The sequence below is a fragment of the Calonectris borealis genome, chromosome 1 (assembly GCF_964195595.1).
Source record: "Calonectris borealis chromosome 1, bCalBor7.hap1.2, whole genome shotgun sequence".
Lineage (NCBI taxonomy): Eukaryota > Metazoa > Chordata > Aves > Procellariiformes > Procellariidae > Calonectris > Calonectris borealis.
This window is the reverse complement of record NC_134312.1, coordinates 71,053,368-71,074,028: the sequence shown is the minus strand read 5'-3', so window position 1 is coordinate 71,074,028 and position 20,661 is coordinate 71,053,368. Positions and strand designations below refer to the sequence as shown.

General features: G+C 37.5%; 1 protein-coding gene across 1 annotated transcript in view; it reads left to right on the top strand.

Annotated features, from left to right (window-relative positions):
* The window catches only part of EPS8 (EGFR pathway substrate 8, signaling adaptor), a 139,730-nt gene that overhangs the window by 69,817 nt on the left and 49,252 nt on the right, over window positions 1-20,661 (top strand). The window contains exons 3-4 of the mRNA XM_075159999.1: window positions 12,993-13,083; window positions 14,191-14,264. Of these exons, the coding sequence (XP_075016100.1) occupies window positions 13,022-13,083; window positions 14,191-14,264 (136 nt within the window). The 5' untranslated portion in view covers window positions 12,993-13,021. The remainder of the gene's footprint in view (window positions 1-12,992; window positions 13,084-14,190; window positions 14,265-20,661) is intronic.

The following is a 20,661-nucleotide window of genomic DNA, read 5'->3' as shown; positions in this document are numbered from 1 at the left end:
AAAGCATAGGTGCCTAAGTATCTATGTCAGTATGTTTCTTAATTCTTTATACCTGTAAAACATGAATATACTTTAGTCTCTTTTATCATTTTTAATTAGGGTGGAATTCAAAAGGGTACATGCTTAACATTATAAACATTGTATAAAGATATCGGAAAGCTTTTTTTCATAGAAGAGCTTCTTTAAAAGCTTTGCTTTTATTCTTTAGTCTTATTTTCCTCTTCTAGTTGCTTCTCACAGTAATATAAAGACAAATGTAATGGAAACAAGTAGTAAGTACTGGGAATGGCAAATAGAAAAAGGATAAGTAGAGAAAAGAAGAGTTCTGCTTTTCATAGGATTTCAGAAGTCTTTGGGTCCTTGCTAGAAGTGCTGGCTCTAATCCAATGTGCTTTTATTGGCATGCATGAACAAATTATCCAGGGCACAGCTATTTTTCTTACTGTAGTAAAAACAGGGACTCTGAATGGAGGCTTTGTGTAGGACAAATATTTTTCCTTTGAAACTGGGTACGAGTTTAAAGTTTATCTAGTGTGCCTTCTGGAAAAGGAAAAATTATCCTTCTCAATCTCTTCAAATAGAAAATGTATAACGGTATAGGCAACTCAGAACTCTATAAACAAAATTTAATCACTGGTAAGGAGCTGATGAAGTTTTATAATAAACAGAATTTCTTAGTTGCAATGTGGAAGAAAGCTCTATTTATATAGGCCCTCATCCTTCCAAAAATTTCTGCGGATGCCCTCTCTCTAGCGTCTTTTGCAGGGCTCTACATGTTTTCTAGCCACATGGGTGTAACTAGGAGGATAAGGGCCTTATAGAAAGTAGTTCTTAGATAACATTCATTGCTTTAAGGACTATCTCAATTCCAATTGAAGGTGTAACTCACTTTGCAGTAGTATCATTGCTATTGAAAGTTGAGCAGCTTGTGAAGTCTGACAGTTCTGTTCAGTATTATGTATTAGAAGTACCAAAGAGATACAGAGTGGTCCAAATGTGCTTTTTTTTGGGAAAATAGTATCTCCAATGACTATCATTTGTGCAAGATCCCCATAAAGCAGTGACTCATCTTGAAAGGTAAAGAGGTTATTTAACTCTTTCTTAGCTCTGTAGGAGCGTAACCGTGTCTTTGAAAAAAGATTTTAGATGGGTATTTCTTAGTCATGTTAAGATCACTAGAATCAGCTCTAGAACAATTCTTGAATTGCATGGAAACAAATGGTGCGCTCCGATATCCCCAACCCCATCCCTCTCCCCTCCAAGCAGGAAAAGATCAAAAAGCATTACCACATCTGGATTTTTTAGCTCCTTCCCTTTCTCCCTTCCACCTTCCCACCCACACTTATTTCACACGTGCTTATTTATAATAAAAGAATTGAGTGGACAACAGTAATGCCATATTCTGGAAGATTTTTGAAAGTTAGCTTCCTTCAAAACCTCTGGGAACTTTCAAAAAAATAGAGCTCCTCTGAGGTTTCCTGGGAGCAGGGTATGTTGGGCTCCTGTCCCAGACTGAGGTTCCCATTGGGAACCTATTTGACATCCGTTTAAAAAAAAAATTGACATTGGAATGCCTCAGCAAAATGTTTTCAATTCAATGAATGGGGAAATTGCAATAAAATACCTGGTTGCAGTCTTAGAATCCCTTTCTAGCGATAGCTTATAAAATTTGGCTTGGTAACCAGCAATGACAAATTCCTGGACAAAATTTTCTTGTGCTATGTGAAAATTCAAACTCCACAATTAGAGGAAATTGGAGCCGAAAACATTTTGCACTGATTATAATTTGTCTTTTATAAGGTTTCTAATTTTGTCATCTTTAATTGCTGGATGTTTGCTGGAAACCTACGATGTGATTATAAGGGCATTGAAATTTAAAAAAGTATATACTTTTGCTTCTAAAAGTCAAGCCCGTAACTTGCCAAGCATGGGCATTCACATCAGAGACTGCTTTTGGAAATGTGAATTTGTTAATTGATTTGGAAAAAATTCACGTTTCTGCACTTGATCAGGTAATTTTAAAAAAAACAAACCTCAAAAATCTGACATGAGTTGAATATATGTTTTCATTTTTGTAATGCATGAAGAGGAAGGGCTTGGCCCAGACTGATGGAGGAGAAAATTGTTTGTACAAAGAGACGTAAGCAGTTGAAACTAGACAATCAGAGACACGAAATGCCAAAAGTTTAAATTAATTTTCTTCCCACAAATTGTGGAATCTGTTATTGTTCAGTCTATTTTTCTTCCACAATACAAATGCTGAGTTACGGAAGTACGGTGTTAATACCGCGACAGGGTGTGACTTCATTCAGCTGTGACCTCAGTTCAGTAAGTTCTTTTACACTTGGATCGCTTTGTGCTGAATAATTGTAGCCCCAGTGTGGACAGATCAGTTATGCTTAGATGTTTAAGATAGTGCCTTTTGTTTACTCGCTGAATTGCAATATAGTCTCTTTGGGTTATGTGCCCATTAATGCAAACAAAAATTGATGCTCAAGATTTTTGGTGACCCAAACAAGCATCTCCAGCTGATGTTTGGATGCAGGTGAGTTATTGCGTGTCTGAAAGTGCTGCATAGGCTGTGTTCAAGGTCATGCATCTTACTGCGCAGCCATATGCCTGTTTTCAACCCTAGGTGAGAGGAAGTTGTCCTTGAAGTTTATTGTTTCAAACTCATGGTTCAGAAGGAAAAACATCAGGGAAATGCTGTATGATATAGAGGGACTGGCCATTTGACTTCACAATTCTGTACAAGGGAACAAGTCACACAGCTCTTCTCATATCTCTACGTTACTCCACTCTGCTGTGGGGTGGGAAATGTTTTAGATTACCTGATTGGTGTCAAGGAGGTATTTCAAGTAGAAGGGAAAAAAGACGAAGTAATGTTCCCTTGAAAAACGTATTTTTTTCCACTGCGTATTTTCCAGTGACAACAAAATCATTTTATTTTTGACAGTATTAAATTGAATATCTCAATTGGTTCACTTAGCACCCCTGAGTGATGGTGATATGGGTTCTTTCTTTCATAGATGGGAAAACTGAACAGGGTTTGTGAAAGTCAGTGACTGCTGGTGCTAGGTCTTAAGATAACTTATAGTGCAACTTATTCTCCAATTCTCTTTAAAAATTAATTTTGTTTTCTTCTGCCTTTTCTCTCTTTTGCCTTATTTTCAGAGTCCCTATGGTTTTGGTTTTGTTGTTACCTTACTATGTGGACACTGTGTATGTAGGCCCCTTCTCAAGATGTCTCCTACTATTAATGGAAAATACAAGAGGTAGTGATCAGTTGAGTGACTGGATGGCAACTTAGATATCAAATTTCAGGAGCAGCTTTTTCCCCCATAGATTAAAGACAGAGTAATTTTCTTAGGCCCCTGAGTTTGAAAGAAATAGGATTCCTGTAACACAGGGTAAGTTTTAAAGATAACATACAGTTTTCTCTTGTTAGTGTCTATAAACCAGCTTCAGAGTCAAACCTCCATGCTGAGGTATTGGCAATGTTGCTGCTATACACCACAGCTTTGTAACTACATAGCTTTGAGGACATGTGTGCGTGACAAGTGAAAACCTGGTCCCTTTTAGGAGACATGCTGACTAGATTTGGAATTAATTCAAATACTTTCCAGGTATCTAGTGTTAATTTAATACTTTCATGTATACATGATGTTGCAAGTACATTAAAAAATACTAGGGGAATATTTTAAATTACTTCTGAGAACATGAACACTCTACTAACTTTTCTAGCATTAAAATCTTGTTTAATTCCAAAAACTTGTGATGGTGTGTTTGTTTTAAATCATGTTACCTAAAGTCATAAGCTTTTGCATATCAGCCTTGTGAAGCTTCATTTGCTGCCTTGTTTGCACATTATTTGATTTAGGCCTTTCTTAATAGGGAAGTTTGAAGAATTAATCAGCATTACTAGAATAGCATGTGCTCATTTATTAAGTTTTAAAAGTTTTAATTTTGCTATTGAGCTCCACGGTGAGCTTACCTTTTAGCTCAGCATTGCTAATTTGCTGTGATCTGATCAATAACTTTTAAATCTTACATATTTGTTCACCTTCATTAAACATAGCCTCCTCTGTTTTCACTGAACTGTATGGAAACTGCCTTTTTTTTTTTTTGCACCTTATACAAAATGTAAATCTTACAGTAAGATGCAGAGTATGAACCCTTCCCATAGTAAAGTTTGAGGCTTTTCAGACTTGTGTGAATTGGCATTCGGAGCACTTTATTTGTGGAAGAGATCAAGATTTCATAAACGATGCTGGGTCCATATCATCAAAGGATACCATCAACGGGTGGTCCACAATAGTATGGATGTTGGGTGTTTAAGATAATTGGGAGACCAGTGGATGTTGCTCCTACTCAACTTTTTTTGTCTTGTTTAAAGATTGTAACCTACTACTAACCTAGAAACTGGTTCTTCTAAGTAACTAGCTGATGGATTTTAATGGAAATGGGCCTTTGTCCTTATTCTGTGTGCTGCCATGTTGAGAATAAATAAGAATAGATATCAGCTGTGTGGGTTTTTTGTGTTTGGCTTTTTTTTTTATTAAATAGGGCTGGAGTGAAAGATTAAGTAGGGAACAATAAGAAAGTCTTGCAATGGGAGTAATTTATTGCCATGTCTGAGACCACAATAACTGCAGTGTCTGTGTCTGGCTACACGGCCTACAAGGATAAAAGCTAATACAGCAACTTCACCAAAACTGAAGAAAGTAAATTTGTGAAAACAAGAATTAGATCTTGCCACAGTTCTATTAAACTAAATTAGAGAGGCATTGATGAGTGCTCCTGTCCTTTTTCCTCCTCCTCCTCCATGTTAATTTTAATGGTCTGGTTGGAGTATGTCATTATATAGTTTCAGTTCAGCTTTTGTTATGGTCTCTACCACGCCAATTTTAATAATGTCAGTGTGTCATGACACAGCTATTAAGCTTGCAAGTAGATGTGGATAGGTGGTTAAGCCAGTTTCATTTGGTCAACTTGCAGCAGCAAGCAGTATTTTAACTATGTTGGGAGTTCACTCATTTTTTGGCCAGACTGAAAGGAAAACTTTATGTAGAACAACAGACAACACCTAAAGACATTGTCTTGTTCATTTTTATATACTTACAGTATCACTATAGTAAGTCTTTGTCATTTCTTAACATTTTCACAACATTTTCAGTGCAAGAAACTGTTCAGAAATATTTCATTAAGTAAACTCACAGCCTGTTTTCAATGTGAAAGGGAAAAGTATGTCCAAATTTCATGATCTTTTTGACATGTGGTGTCTTCAGGGTGGTGGGAAGCATGGTCATGTGGCATCTGGAAAGAAGCACCCTTTGCACACTATTTCTTGCTGAGTTTTCTGCTGGCCCATCTAAATATGCTCACTAATATTATAATATCATTTATAAGTTCTCATTTCTAAAGTCAAGTTGATGGCTTGTTGGTTGTACACTGCAAGCTGACTTTCAAATCAGTGTCTGGAGTGCCCTCTTTTGAAGTCTAATGATCTTGTTTGAAGTATGATGTAACAAGGAATAAAAGGAAGTGATGAAAAAAATCAGAGAGTGTGAAGAAGAGAAATAAAACTGTGGTATCTGTGCTACATCAGCTGTATTCACCAGTCAGTGATTCCAAGTCAGTTTTGTTTGTTTTTTTTTTTTTAAAAAGCAAACAACAAAACCACCAAAAACCCAAACCAGAACAAATTATTGTATATCTCTCTTCAGATGGAGATATTGAGTGCACTATTGTAGCCATGTTGGGATTAGGATTTGTGAGTAAAAACAGTATGCTTTGCTAGCTCATTACCCTACTGGGGGGGGGGGGGGGGAAGTAGAAACTTTCCAGGCACCTGGGCCCTTCCTCAGGTCTGAAATAAAAGCAGTAGCCTTCAAAGTCAAGTACGAATTGAGAACCACTGCTCTGAATTCAATAAATATTAAACTCAAATAGAATTTTAGTTCTTAGCTTTCTCTCTTGCAACTGTCTTATAGCTGTTCCTTGGACACTGGAAGGGAGAAGTTAGTGATGGCGCTGGGGCTTGTCCCGTGGGAAATGTTTTCCCAGTGTCTTTTGTGCAAGTCCACATGGGTGCACAGAGATTCCTGGGTGCTGTAGATGAGGTGCCAAAGTAAGGTCTGGTGCAGTATACCAGTGGCTCTCTAAATCCATGACCTCTTCCATTGGAAGAGTTTCTTCTTTGATCCTCTTCAAATACTTGAGGTAGGCTTACCAGGCACACTGATTTTTATGGTACATTTTAATCCCCTTTTTCTATCTCTTTCTACAAATTCCTTCATGTGCCATAGACACCTTCCTCTTTAGACCGTTCTTCTGTATGTGTGGAGTGGTTTGGGGGTTTTTTGGGTTGCTTTTTTTTTTTTCTTTTTTTCTTTTACACAAGATGCTGGTCTTCCAGCTGTGGTGATACTTTCTGCAAGGTCTGCATAATTATCCTGATCTTGGTAATTAATACTCATCTTGCTTTAGATGAGGTGGTTAATTCTCTAATTAAAAATAGCAGTGAGTGGTGGCTTTAGTGCTTGGCATATTTATTTATGTTCCTTTGTTGCAATAGGGATTTTAAGTCTTTGAAGCTTTTGTATCTGTAAAGCTGTTTTATTTTCTTTGGGTACGGTTAATTATAAATCATGGCCCAGACCTGAGTGAAATGAATGGAAATAGGTTGCCGAGCCAGAATAAAACCTGTTTTCAAGCAGGGTCTTTATTAGTGTGGCAATAATAAGAGCGACATCTATGAACAGGATCTATCTGAAGTTTATTAATTCAGTTTTTCCTGTTGGTCTTCATATTTCTCCCCTTTCTCAGAAATAAAAGATACCCATCTTAATTGTATTGTTAGGATATTTCCTTAACAGTGAATCGCTGGAAAATATCATAGTAGGAAAAAGAAGATTTAAAGGGCATTTTTTATCTTATTAGTTTTCCCAACAGAAAGCTTCTCTTTTAGCTAACAATGCTTGCTCTGAAGGCTGGTCTTGCATTAACATAGAGTCTCCTACTTTGATTGATAATTATGTCACCAAATTTTCTTAATAAATTTATCCTATCCCTCCTGCTGAAAGGAATACTGCTGTTGAATTTAGCGTACTCCTTCTACTGAAGGACTGAGGAAAAATATTAGATTTCAGAAAGTGTCAATGAAAATCAGAACACTTCTTGAAACTGGAAAAAGCAGCGTTGATTGAGCTCATCTGCTGCACTGCTCTATGGAGATGAAGGTGAATACACTGAATATCCTTCCTCCTGGGCAGTGCTGCGTCCCCTGTCGTGCGGTGTTGTCCCCTGCCTGGCCAGAGCCATATTCATTTGTCTGTCATGGTCATTAGTTTCTTGAAATGCTCCTACCCCTCTGCCCCCTTAGACAAACAGGAAAATAATATTCTGGGTTTAAGTTCAGCTTTCTATAAGGAGTGAAATTCAGGGGGAGAAGGGGGCACATCCAGTCCTTTCCGCCTCACCCCCAGGTTTCTTTAGCAGGAACCCGTTAGCCAATGTCGCATCCAGCAGAAGGGTTGTTTGGGGATGCACTAAAATCTAAACACAATAAACTAAGATTCAGTGTAATTAGCGCTAATGGCCATGCTCTGAATCCAGAGAAGACCTGAAAGTAACATCATTTCTGAAAATGATTTTATTGTGGCTATTGTATTACCATGTTTGCTTGAAGTCCCGATGCTTGGACATAGGAGTGTATACTGGAGTACCTATTCCTTTCTCAGAAAGCCTCAGCCCCCCTCATCATTAATAAAGAGTGGCTTGAAAGAGGCAAAGGGAACAACAGCCAGAGCGGTGGTGAATGAAGTCCAAATGTTTTGTCTTGAAACTGCATCACTTGTCGGGTCTAGCTTTCAATTTTCTGTGTGATTTTTGCTGTCATCTTTTTGACCAGCCTTTGGATGCTCCAATCCCCTTAATAGGAAATGGAAAACATTACAGTACAAAGCTGCTGCCAGCCCTACCGGTAGCAGTTTGTCTCAGAGAAGTTCTGATATAAATATACCGTGGATAGTGATCATTTCCTAAGTAATACTTACTTATGCATGCATGTGCATCTTGGTGTTTATTTCGAGGCAAGATGTTGAACAGCCAGCAGAACTCATGTTTGCTCTTGGTTGTTGTCTGAAGCAAATCCCGAAGCAGAGGGTAGCAGTGACATTTCATCTGACTCCGTGAGACCTATTTCTATCAGGAGTTTCCCATTTGTAAAATCTGTGGCTGGAGTGAAGATACAAATAGGAGAGCGTTGGGTCAGAACAACAAGGTAGACACAAGAGACACCAAAATACAAGAACATAAGGAATAACTAAAGAAATTACCTCAGCGTGGAGAAACAAGGGGGTTAAAAGTAATAACTATTCAAAAATTTAGCGTGAGGAAGGAAAGTGGGGGGGGGTGAACAGGGTGAGGTTCGAGAAGACAAATGAAAAACAGTAAGTCACGCAGCAAATTAAATAGTTTTTCTACGTTCTGTAGAACAGCAGTACTGAATGCTGTGGAATAGCAATAAGAGGCATTTTTATTGAACGCATAGTCAGTTACAGTGTAGCATGGATACATCTGATTTTTTTGTTGTTTTTGTTGTTCCGTAATATTTTAAAAAGGGAAAGGGTGGAGAAAGCATGTCCTTTTGTGACATTGCTACACTGTCAGATCCGCTACAGATAAGTGTTACCTTGTAATAGTCTGCTTGGTTTTGTTCAGGCTGGAGTTACAGCCTGTGCCTGCTATCTAACTGGGGAAGAATTCTTGGGTTTTTTGGGGGCATGTGATAACAATGAATTGTTGCTAATAACATTTTCTTAATCGGTAGATAATTATTGTTCCAGCCACTCTTGGCTTTCCTTTTCTTTCCCCTACATCCTCCTCTACTTAACCCTTCCCCCTCCCTGCCCCCAGCATCATTTCTAAAATACTCATGGCATTAAGCTGTTCTTCTTTTTTCCATCTGATATTGTGATCTGTCGCTGGATGGGACCGATTGATTCAGGATGAGTGGAAAAGAGCATCATTGTCTGGAATATCTCATTGTCTTTAATGAGATAGCTCTGCCCTTTTAGAAAAGGGATTTTTTTGAAATAAATTGAAGGATTTTGTTACCTTCAAACTCCTACTAGGAATTTAAATGGCAGGGCATGTGAGTTGTCAGTGTATCAGCTTGTTGTGGCACACAGATTGTATTGCTTTCATTAGGCTGCTGTGCTGCAAGGTGGGGAAGGGGAAAAGTATTTTAGAATTTGGACATTTTTTAAAATGAATATTTAAGAACGATGTAATCATGCTGTATACCAGTATAATACTCCCCATGTCTGGGATTAGACCACCTGTAACTGTTGGACTACTAAAGAACCAAAGTATATCTGTCTCAGAAATGGTTTGTCTGTTACAAAGGCTGGAGCCTTGTCATTTATATTGCTGCTTACTATCAATATGCTAAGAGTCCCTTCAAAAATAAAGCTGATGGCAGCAGTGAAGTCTTAGGTGCATTTCTTTTTGTTCAGTCTCTGATATTGTGGGAAGAGAATTTAGTATTTATTTGTTTTTAGGAATTCCCTGTTTATAACTATTTTCTTACTGGTTTTAATAATACATTATTTTAATAATTTTAAAGATAAATATCTTAAGATTTCTCTTATTATTTCATATTATTTTAGCTATTTTCTAATTACTCTTTTCTTCTTAAATTCTTATTTAATTTTCCTGTTTTTACATATTTCTTGTTCAGAGTAGGCATGATGGCTTTTCAAGATCCTGAGAAAGACGTGACCATTCTTGGGCATATTCACAAGTAAACTGTTGATGCTTCAGGACCTATTAAAGAGGGATCATACAGTTAATTTTGAAGGATGTTTATCTTAAAGTCTAGGACACCAACATATGTTGCTGTGAACTGCTGGGCTGAGGTGAAAGGGAAGATTAAAGAGGAAGTGGAGTTTATTAATAGACTCCTGGATGACAATGGCTTTGCAGCGTGCACGGGTTGACTTTTGCTACAGGACTGGTTTTAAGAGATGAAAGAGCATCTGAGATGAGAAATACAGCAGAGGAAGCTGTATAAGTGAATAATAAACGAAGCACTGCACATTCTGTTATCCTTTTAAGTTTTTTCCCTTCTCTCCATCATGCACTTAATAAAAATTTTGAAGTGTTTTCCTAAAATGTTTTCTTTTTTTTGGAAACATTTAGGTTGAAAGAGATGAAATTGCCTGATAATTTTGGGGAATTAGGAGTAGCTTTTTGATGCTGTTATAAATATTTGGCCTAATTATAAATAATGACTGTAAAAGGTTTGTTTGTATTCATATTCAGGAGCTTTCTTGAACCAAGGGATAGAAGCCTTGCATAGCCTCTTGAAATTGTCATGTCAAAGTAGTTGTCTTGGCATTTCAAAAGCATTTAATTTTTTTTAACAGTGGAAAATTGCATAAGGAACAGGAAATATTGTTGGCTTTACTCAACTATCAAATAGCAAGTTTGCATATCAGCTAAAACTCACTAAAACTTTTGTGCTTACTTAACAGAAAAAGCTGGGTGGTTGGTTTTTTTTTTTGAAAAACAGACAAAATTTCTGACTTCAGATTTTCATTATCACTTGATCCAAAATATAATTTTAAAGCTTTTTATATTCACTTTAAGTGGTGTTATGTTTTACAGTGGGCAAGTATTTAGTCATGAGACATGTTTTCTTCCCCTAACATGAAAATCTGCTGTTCAGCTTCATTGCTGCTTTAAAACTCAGTGTGTTATGCTAATTTCAAAGACTGATGCTTTAAGTTCTAATATATTACATTCCTTCTACTTAAAATATCTGTTTCACCACTTTCATAAATGTGGACTACAAATAACAAATCAAGTATTTGTCAGATTAAGATGTCAGAGGAGTGAAATCATTTTGAGGGAGTCTAAAACCAAGGTTTTTTTCAAGATCTCTCTTTAAAGCAGATAGTTGCGGAATTTGTTATAAATAGGGCTATGAAAAAATCACAAATGATAAAAGGGTATGGCAAATAGAATTATTAAATAAGTGTTATCTTTATAAAAGTGTGCATGGACAGCAGAGGAAGTGGGGGGATACTGAAAAGCAATGGACATAATTTGTGTGAGTGTTTTGGATCTGGTCACTCTTAGAAAGCTAATCACAGGGTAAACTGTTAAGCAGGGGAAAAAAATTGAGCCACGGTTGCAGAGGATAAGAATTAATAGCTGATAGGAAGTGTTGAAGAGCTTACTGGCAGTGTGAGCTGTGCACTTTGAGTAGCTCTGGTCCACGCAGTCGCTGAAACGGAACAAGGAGTGTACACTGACCTGGCAAATTCTGCTGAGAAAATGAATATTTTTGTTCTTTCAAGTCATGAGGCAATTTCAGGGTGCTTCCCAAGGGTTGTAATTGCTAATGAATTGAGAAGCACTCAGCACAGCTAGTAATTTATTGGAGACAGCTGCTAAGTACTGCACTCTATAAAAAGTGGCTTAGAGCAGCCAAACAGGCTACCAAGTTGGATAGGTGATATATTTGTGGGGATGTGCAGGAGAAATGGAAATAAAACATGGATATGTCAGAAAAGATGTTTTGCAAGGAGCAATCAAAGATTTAAAAGAAAAATTAAAAAAAAAGAGATTCTAAGCCAAATTACCAAGTATGTGCTCACTAAAGGCAATACCATGCTTCCACATGATTGCATCTGGCACATAATCAATGCAGCTTGGTTCTAGTTAGCTTTGCTAACCACATTGCAGGGTGGACATGTCAGGTGTTCCTCAGAAAGGTATAAAAATGACTCTGTTCTCAGTACAGAAGACCAAAAGGAGCTTGTACATCTCTTGAAATGACAGAAGACTTGAGAGCTGAGAATAGAATTTGATTGCGATTGTATTTTTGCATGAAAGAGGAAAGTAGCAGAACATATGTGGATACAAAATACCGTATGTACTGTAGGTCAATCAGCTGCCACTTCTTTGTGAAATAGGAAGAGAACAATTGAAGTGAGGCAGTAAGTTGACTTAGTGATTCAGAAGATAACCTGGTTGTAAGGTGGCTCTAGTACAAAAAGCAGGTTGTGCTTACTTTGGAACTGGAGCTTTTGTTAGGTACAAATTTTATCTGACCTACTTTTGACTATTTTGCAGAGTTAAAAGAAATCTTTTTTCTATTTAATGAACAAGATGTAGAGAAATATTCAAATATATATTATTCATATATGTATAAATGAAAGAATACTTGCCCATGGTAAATTTGAATAGAGATTTGTTAATTGTTTACAGGCTTATGAAAGTCACTTTCCAGAGTCAATTTTAACTTCAATGGGCACGTTATTAAAGGGAGAAGGCATTCTTTTAACTGTTTCATCGTAGCTTTTTCAGTATTGCTGTTGTATAAGAGGTTTCATTTGACATGCCAAAATTTCAGGATGCTAAATGCTGCTTAAAAAAAAAAACGAGGCTTTTTTTAGTCCCAGAATAGCTAACCAAGTTTCCTTTTGTGCTAACAATTGTGTTTTGTTTTGATAATGCATCATTCTAACAATTCAGCTGATAAGTTTCATAGAATATGTACCAAAAGGTCATTTAAAAGGTTTCATTTGAAAGAATGAATTGAGGGTTAAAATCAAGTATGCTTGACTATTAAAGTTGCCATTTGGAATATCTTGTTCACTTCTGCAGTAGATGTTGTTCTTTGTTTAGTCAGCCTTTTATTTCTCAAGCTATTCCTAAAGACCATTGTATCAATAATAATGGCTTTATTCACTAAATTATAAATTATTTGAAGCAATAACTATCAAATTGCAATTGGGGGAAGTTCCATAACGGGTCTTTAAGGCATCACCGCAATGCAAATAATAACAATTGAGCTTGTTGATGCAATTCCTTTCCCATTTAAACCATAATTTTCTCATTAGGTTTGTATAACATCTGTATTAAGCCTTCATCTTTTAAGAAACTTCAATTCATATGCTGTTATTTCTTTTTTCCAGATTGTTTCCCTTGGTAAGTGACGATAAGAATGAATGGACATATATCAAACACCCCTCCTGGTGGATATGGAAGTTATTTTCCTCAAATGAAGTAAGGTTATGTCTTTGATTTTCCTATTATGGACAAAAAATAGTATTGTATTTTCTTCTTTACGCTTTCATTTCTGATATAAGTACAATTATTAGATCCCGTAGGAATAATACAAAGGCAGTTTCTGTAAAAGAATGTGAAGTTTCCAAACCACGTAACCAAACTGACAGATATCATCTAACTGATTTTGTATTACTGTAAGGGTAAAGCTTTATTACTGAATGGAATCATCTGGAACAGAAAAATAAATTGCTGTAGCCATAACATACTTATTACATTACTCAGAGAGGTCTTCATATACCTGAGATGTTTAAGGTTAGCTCTGAGTGAATGCATTTTTATGCATAAAAGATGAGGCTGCCTTTTCCATTTGTGAGAAAATATCGTTTCCCAGTAAACAGAACTGAGCAACTGTTACCTGAAAGTGTTATCTTGTCTGAGATAAGAGAATGCTCCCTGTGTCAGAAGCATGGCACTGGGCTCATTCGCAGCACTAATGAGAATTGACCTAATCTGATGCCAAAGAACATGTATTCATGTATTGAGCGGGGCATCTGTGCTGTCATCTGCTTCTCATATTGTTGTCCCTTTAAAGTGAGTTTGTATATGACTCATTCTTCTTGTTACACTGGAAGGATGTTGGATTGCCTTTTCATTTGTTGTAGGCAATGATAGTCCTTTCAAGTCTTTTATGAAAATAGTTAAAATTGTTAAAAACAATTAACACTTGTGTATGCAGGGAAAAAAAAAACAACAACAAAATCCTACCAAGTCTTTGGCACAGGTTTTTTTTAATATAATATTTATTTTTATTATTATTATTATTATTTAGTGATATTGATTACTTACATTATGGTAGCATCTATATGTATACCACACCCCCATTGTGCATATTAATGCAACAAAAAATAGCTCGGAAGGGCTTCTAGCCTAAATGAAACATGCTTCATTGTATTCATGGTGCGGAACAAATATCCAGTATCATTATTTCTGTTAGTAACATCGTAGGTGTGTGTAGTCCTACATAAGGGGAGGGTTTTTTTCAGTGCCTGTTTCTGTGTGGCAAATACATCTATACAGAAGTTAAGCAGAAATGTTTTCTTCCAGTGGCTATGGTTCACCAACATTTGCTCAGGCGGAGAGGGAGCAGAGTTCAAGAACAAGTGCAAAAGCTCTTTATGGTAAGGTGGCATAAAGTCTTTAAACATTTATGTTAAAATTGTTGTTTAAATATTGATTGTGATGTCATGGTGAAAATATTTTATGCATATAAATGTTTTTAAAACATGTATGTACATACACATACATGTGTGTGTATAAACAAAATTAAAGAAGAAAGTGATTTTATTCCTACTAAAACTAACTACGCTAGCTAGAAAATGCTTTTATGGTTTACTAAGCAGAGAACTCCCACCTGCTAATTCTTAAGGCAGTAATATATAAAGCATTTATCACAAAACTAAGAGTGATCCTATAGCTAAGGTATGTATCAGGGAGAAGGCATTCAGGGATCTAGCTGTGCTATAGGTTTGATTCATGACCTGTGTCTCCCCCTGCCTCTCCACCTTTATCCCCTGCTAGCGGAAAAGGAATTTACAATATTATTCTTGTTTGACACAAGGATTTCATGGAGGTTAGATTTGATGTAACGGATTTGGCCTGCTATTTTTGACAGGCTTTGTGACTGTCAAATGTGATGTTACTTATAAATGCCTAAATGTTTTTGCACTTACCAGCTACAGATGCTAGTCTTTGCCTTGGCTGTATACGCTACTCTCTAGCCCGTGGCCAAATCACTGTGGAGGCAGAATGTAGTCATGTTCCTTGCCAGCCAAATTGCACCGTTTCCTGGTTGTCCACCTCCACTGTGAATACATCCTGCTGATAGCTGTGCTGGTAATGGAAATACAGGCGGCAATGAAGTTGAGAGATGTTCTGCTGTGTAAATCTGTGCCTGTTGTTAAATGCTCTTTTGCAAGTCAGTATGACTGATAAGACTGGAAGAACGAGGTTTGCAGTGAGAACCCAGTCCTGTGCAGGACCCCTGGCACCTCAGCCTGCTCTCCCTTGTTGCATCTACCACCTCTTCTGCAGGTTAACGAACTGGAAAGCTCAAAGAGCAGTGGCTAGTAACTGCAATATCCTTAGTAGTAACTAATCTTTCCTCCCTCCTATTTTGGGTGGGGTGATGGCTGGGAGTGACCTCGGGGGCTAGGGGACTGAGGGCAGGATGCTTCGTGGCACTGGAACAGCATTAACTTTGCCCTTGGAAGGATAGCCTTCAGGCCCTGTGAGCCCATGAGAACAACTTTGTTGTACTGGTTCCCTTGCCGGCTTTCGAACTGCTTTGGAATTCATGAGGCTAAAAGCCTAAGAAGGAGATGGGAGGTCTCCTAGCTTTGTGTCCTCTGAAAAGAGGAGTGGTGTGAAAAAGCTGACGTGGTTTGGTGGATGAAGGCACTGTGCTAGAGTAGTGTGAAGGTCCACTTCTAGAAAAATCAGCTAAGACAGAAGTAGAAACCATTTGAAACATTTGTCATTTAAAAATGATGTTGCATGTGAATCATTCTAAGTTTAAATTTATCTTTTTTAGTGGTATGCCACAAAAGTCAGTCACTTGACATAGTATTAAAGGCAGGAACTGCAAATGAGGAAAATTCTGAAGTGATCGTTTTAAACAGTGATTTCTGCATCCTGTATGGTTTCACTCGATAAACTGATTGTACGTGTTGACAGAAATAGTAGGTGGTAACAGAAACCAGCAAGAGACATTACGAAAAACTCTTTGCAGATTATTTCTTTATGAGACGTTATGAGCTTTTTCATTTTATATCATCACCATAATTTTTCAAGAGTACATGGTTTGAACAGTGCAGCAGGATCAGTAACTGTCTTAACTATGTTCTTTAATCTTTGTGGGCTTTTAAAATAATACCTCTCTGAGCTTTTTTATATCAAACATGTCATGGGATAGTCGTATGTCAGTAGAAGATGGGGACAAGTGAGTAAATTTGAGGTATATAATGGTAAACAGCCGTTTACTTCTAAGATACTTAATTGAATTCAGGAACTAATTGAAAATGCTTACCATATAACTGCTGCGTGGTGGCTCCTGTAAAATGAATTGTTAATCTTGGTTCACTTCCATTGCTGGTAGATATATCACAAAACTATAGTTGCAGTTGCCAACTGCAGGAACTGAATGGAGTAGAAGACTCAATTATCTTGCAGCTCTGGGTAAAGATATATGGGCACAGCTTTTAGAAAGGAGTTTGCACATTTTACTGCTGCTTCTCTGTTTTGTATGCATAAAGAACTAGGCTGTCAGTATCGCCAAATGTATGAACTGGAGAAAACAAGGAAAACACCTAAAACCTTTCTCAAATTCAGGGCAATTATATTTTTTTAAATTTTAGCAATTCTGCTGCAACCCCCGTGTGTCTTTTCTTCCTTTGTGATGTTAGGGATTTTTGTGCATGCTGTCCTAAGGGGGGTGGGAAGCAGTTGAGTGACACTGGAATTGTTAAAATGTGTTAAAAATGCTTATTATAAAATATTTTATTTATAATTGATTTATAATTAATAGCTAACTTAAGAATTTTATTTGAGATCCATGAGACTGAAAGCCTATAAAGCAGACTTTTTTATATTTTATATTATGTACATGTATATTAAATGGACATATTTTATTTATGTAAATACATAAAGCTCATGTATTTAATAGATTTGCTTATAATATATTGGAAAAATATATATAATTTTACTGTAAAAGTAAAATGGACCAGGTTTTTTTGTTTTGATAAAATTTGACAATGTAATCTTAGCAGCAAACTTTGTCCGTGACAAACTTCCTTTTCTTGGAAGACTTTTGAATATCATTTGGACTAAAGCACCTATCCATGGGTATCAACAAGTGAAGATCTTGAATTCAATTTCTTCCAAGCACAACAAAGACTAAAAAATAATAATTAGTTATTATTATTATTATTATCATCATCATCATCATTGTGTATATATATGTGTATATATAGGGGGGGGTGTATACGCACACACATGTATATGTGTATATGTCATGGCATGAAGTTTATCTCTTGAGTCCCAATGCTGAGGTGGTTCATGATTCTTCAGTCCTTTGGTCATCAGGCAGAAGGTTGCCCACAGTGCCAGTGAGAAAGGAGGCTGGAGTTTTATTGGTGTTACAGACAGTTCAGTTAAAAACTAGACCGGAGCCATTACTGTCTCTGATGTGGTTATCTGATAGCAAAAACTTCCTTCCTTTTTTCCTGTGTCAAATAATCTCTTTGTTTTCACTCATTTCCTTCCTGAAATGAACTGTTTTCTATTTGCATGATAAATCTCTCACTGAACTGGGAGGAAAGATGCCCTCTACACATTCTTATGGGTTTTATTTCATTATTTAGTTTCTGATCTTTCCATCTGAAAAGGGTTTTGGCTTGTACTGTCATCTGTTGTTCTAGCATTGGCTTCTTCATCTGTCTTCTGCAGCTCTGCTTGCGGGCAGACATGCAGCGACAGTCGGCGCCAATAGCCAGGGCTCTGCTGGGGGTTTGCCAGGGGGTGACACAGTACGGAGCAGCCCCATTCCCCAGGAGTAGCGAGCTAGTGGTTCCCTCCAAATTGTTAGATTATTATACGGCACAGAATTGAAAGATGTTACTAAAATTGTCTTCACACTGCATCAGAAAAGACTAGGTGTTCTATACATTGTGTTTATACTCCTATGGCTGTGATTACAAATTGCATGTGTATTTTTGCATTGCTCAAATACCACATTCAGAGCAAGTGTAATAAATTCAAGGAAATCACAAGCAGATCATAGACTAGGTAAACGAGTCCATTAAAAGAAGCCATCCATGTAACATGCTTGTGTTATTTCATACTCAAATGAATTAAGCTGACAATTGAGTTCTAAACAATACACTTTCTCTGATAGCTAGTTCCACATAGCCATCAGGGAGTAGCTTGTGGCACAAATCTCTGAAAGTGATAGTGTTTGCTCCTCTCTTAATGAGATTTGTTTTGAACTCAAGTTTTGACCTTTCTCCCCGTATGTGTAGGTCACGTCTCCTACACTTTACTCTCAGTCTCAAGTTTTTCCAGCTGCTGCAATACATTCTTAAAGGGGTGTCAGCAATCAGTCCAATGCAAACCATAAATGTACAGCAGTAAACTAAGTATTGGGCTTTTCTGCTTGATGATGTGTGGTAATAATTTATGCTGTCACTCCAGGATTCTTAGGACAGCTTGTGAGGGAGACTCTTAATCCATCTCCACATGGATTGCCATCAGATTTCAGATTTGTCTCTTTGTGCACTGTACAAATATTTCCCAATTTGGCTATGGCAGGGGAAGGTGGGATCCACCATTATCCTTCTTTGTGCTATCATAACCATAGAGCTGGTGAAATTTATTACATCTGATCTATGCTATTATTTGTAAGACATCAGTGGAAGTCTAGGCATCGGGATTGCTTGTTTCTGTTTTAGGCTTTTAGGAACTGGAAATTTGTTGTGCCTAAAGGTATCATAGCCCTAACCAGCACCACCCGTGCTTCAGGTCATCTGTTAAGACCCAGACTAAGATCTTTTGCTTTTGATAAGAATTTTCCCTACCTAGATAAAGAATTAGATTTCTCTTGCTGTGATACATTTCTCTGTGTGGTCTTCTGGGCAGCAGCACAGAGCCAGGCTACAGTAGAGTTTATTAAGCGGCTTTCTAGTTTGCCATATTGCTGCACCCTCTTCCAGTTGGAAAAGGTGTGAGACAGGACTCTAACTTTAGCTATGTCAGGTTCTATTTGTAGCTCTGCCTCAAGGGACCTTGAACCACACTGGTGTTTCTGTCTGAAACTGTGGAATAGTTACCTTTCCAAAGTATGAAATGGTCCTTCACAGAAATAACTGGGGAGAGCACAGAGTTCTTAGTGTAGGGAGGGCAAGGAAGAAAATGAGCGATGGCAATCTCAAGTCCTGTTTGTGTCACGTGCTGTCTAGTGTATTCTTGGCTTGGCTAAAAGTCTTTGGTCAAGAGGTCATTTTTTGTTTTCTGGTGTTTTGGCTGCTTCCAAAATTGGTACGAAATCAGTACCTTTTCACGTCTTTTTGAAACCTGAAACATGGTCCATTCCTGATGATTGGCGAATTCAGTAAGTTCACAAAGATATGAATAGCAGTAGCGTCTCTCCACATGAGACAGCGGGAAGAGTATTAGTTTCTGTGGATCAATGTTTGTGTTCCTTTGAAAGGTTTAGTAGCTAGTACATCTTACAGTCAGGACCTATGAGTGAAATGCTGTGCTGCTTTTAAGTTTATTGCCCTTGCCTTGTGAGAGGTTTTATTTTGCTCAAATTCCTCTGAGTTGCATTTGCTATAGATTGTGATTAAGAATTTAACTTAAATGTCTTCTGCCATGACCCTTTTTTATTTTTATTTTTTCCTTTATCAGAGAGAAAATATTTCCAGTAAATTGTGTGCAGCATATCAGCAGGGTTTGAGCTAACTGTGTTATTAAGGCTGCACTGTATTTTACACATTGGATGTAAGAGCTGCAATAAGTAGAGTAAATACAAAAAACTCAATAGTTTTGATAGTTTTATTCATCCTTTGATAGTTTTATACATCGTATCTGGAAGTCTCTGTTGCAGAATTTCGCTTTAGCTTCAATAACTCTCTTCATGCACAAATGGACCCATGAGAGGCTGAGACTGATCAGGAAAGTGAAATGGAGCATACAAAACATTTTTTTTTTTTCAGTGTCGGGGCTTGACCCCAGCCAGCAACTAAGGACCTAAGCAGTTGCTTGCTCATTGCCCCTGTCTCCTCCCTGCAGCGGGATAGGGGAGAGAATCGGATCAAGATAAAGACAGTTTAATAAGTGAAGGAGAGAGGGGAGGGGAAAAAACTGAAAAAACCCCAAGTAATGCAAAGGCAATCACTCACCACCTCCCACAAGCAGACCGATGCCCAGACAGTCTCTGAGCAAGGGCTACTTTGGAAAGGCTACCCACCGGTTTTATTGCTGAGCATGACATTATATAGTATGGAATATCTCTTTGGTCAGTTGGGGTCAGCTGTCCCAGCTGTGTCCCCTCCCAACCTCTTGTGACCCTCAGCCTACCCACTGGCGTAGCAGAGTGAGAAATAGAGAAGGCCTTGACACTGTTCAGCAGTAGCTAAAACATCCCTATGTTATCAACACTGTTTTGGTCACAAATCCAAAACACAGCACCATACTGGCTGCTGTGAAGAAAACAACTCCATCCCAGCCAGACCCAGTACATTCAGTAAGTCAGCAAATTCTGTTGCTTATTTTCAAAATAGGGTATGAGTTACTTGCATTTGAAGATCATGTAATAAGTCAAGAGGCATTTTCAGGGCTTCTGTAAAAGCAGTCAGATTAATATTGATGAATAATAATCAGCCACTTTGATATGTCAAAGAGTTGAGGAGATGGAATCTGCATTTCCAGAAGAATGGCAATGGGCAACTCTGTAGGAAAAGAAGAAAAATAAGGAGCTGTATATGGATGAAAAAGGCTGAGAGAGTCATGTGCTCATAT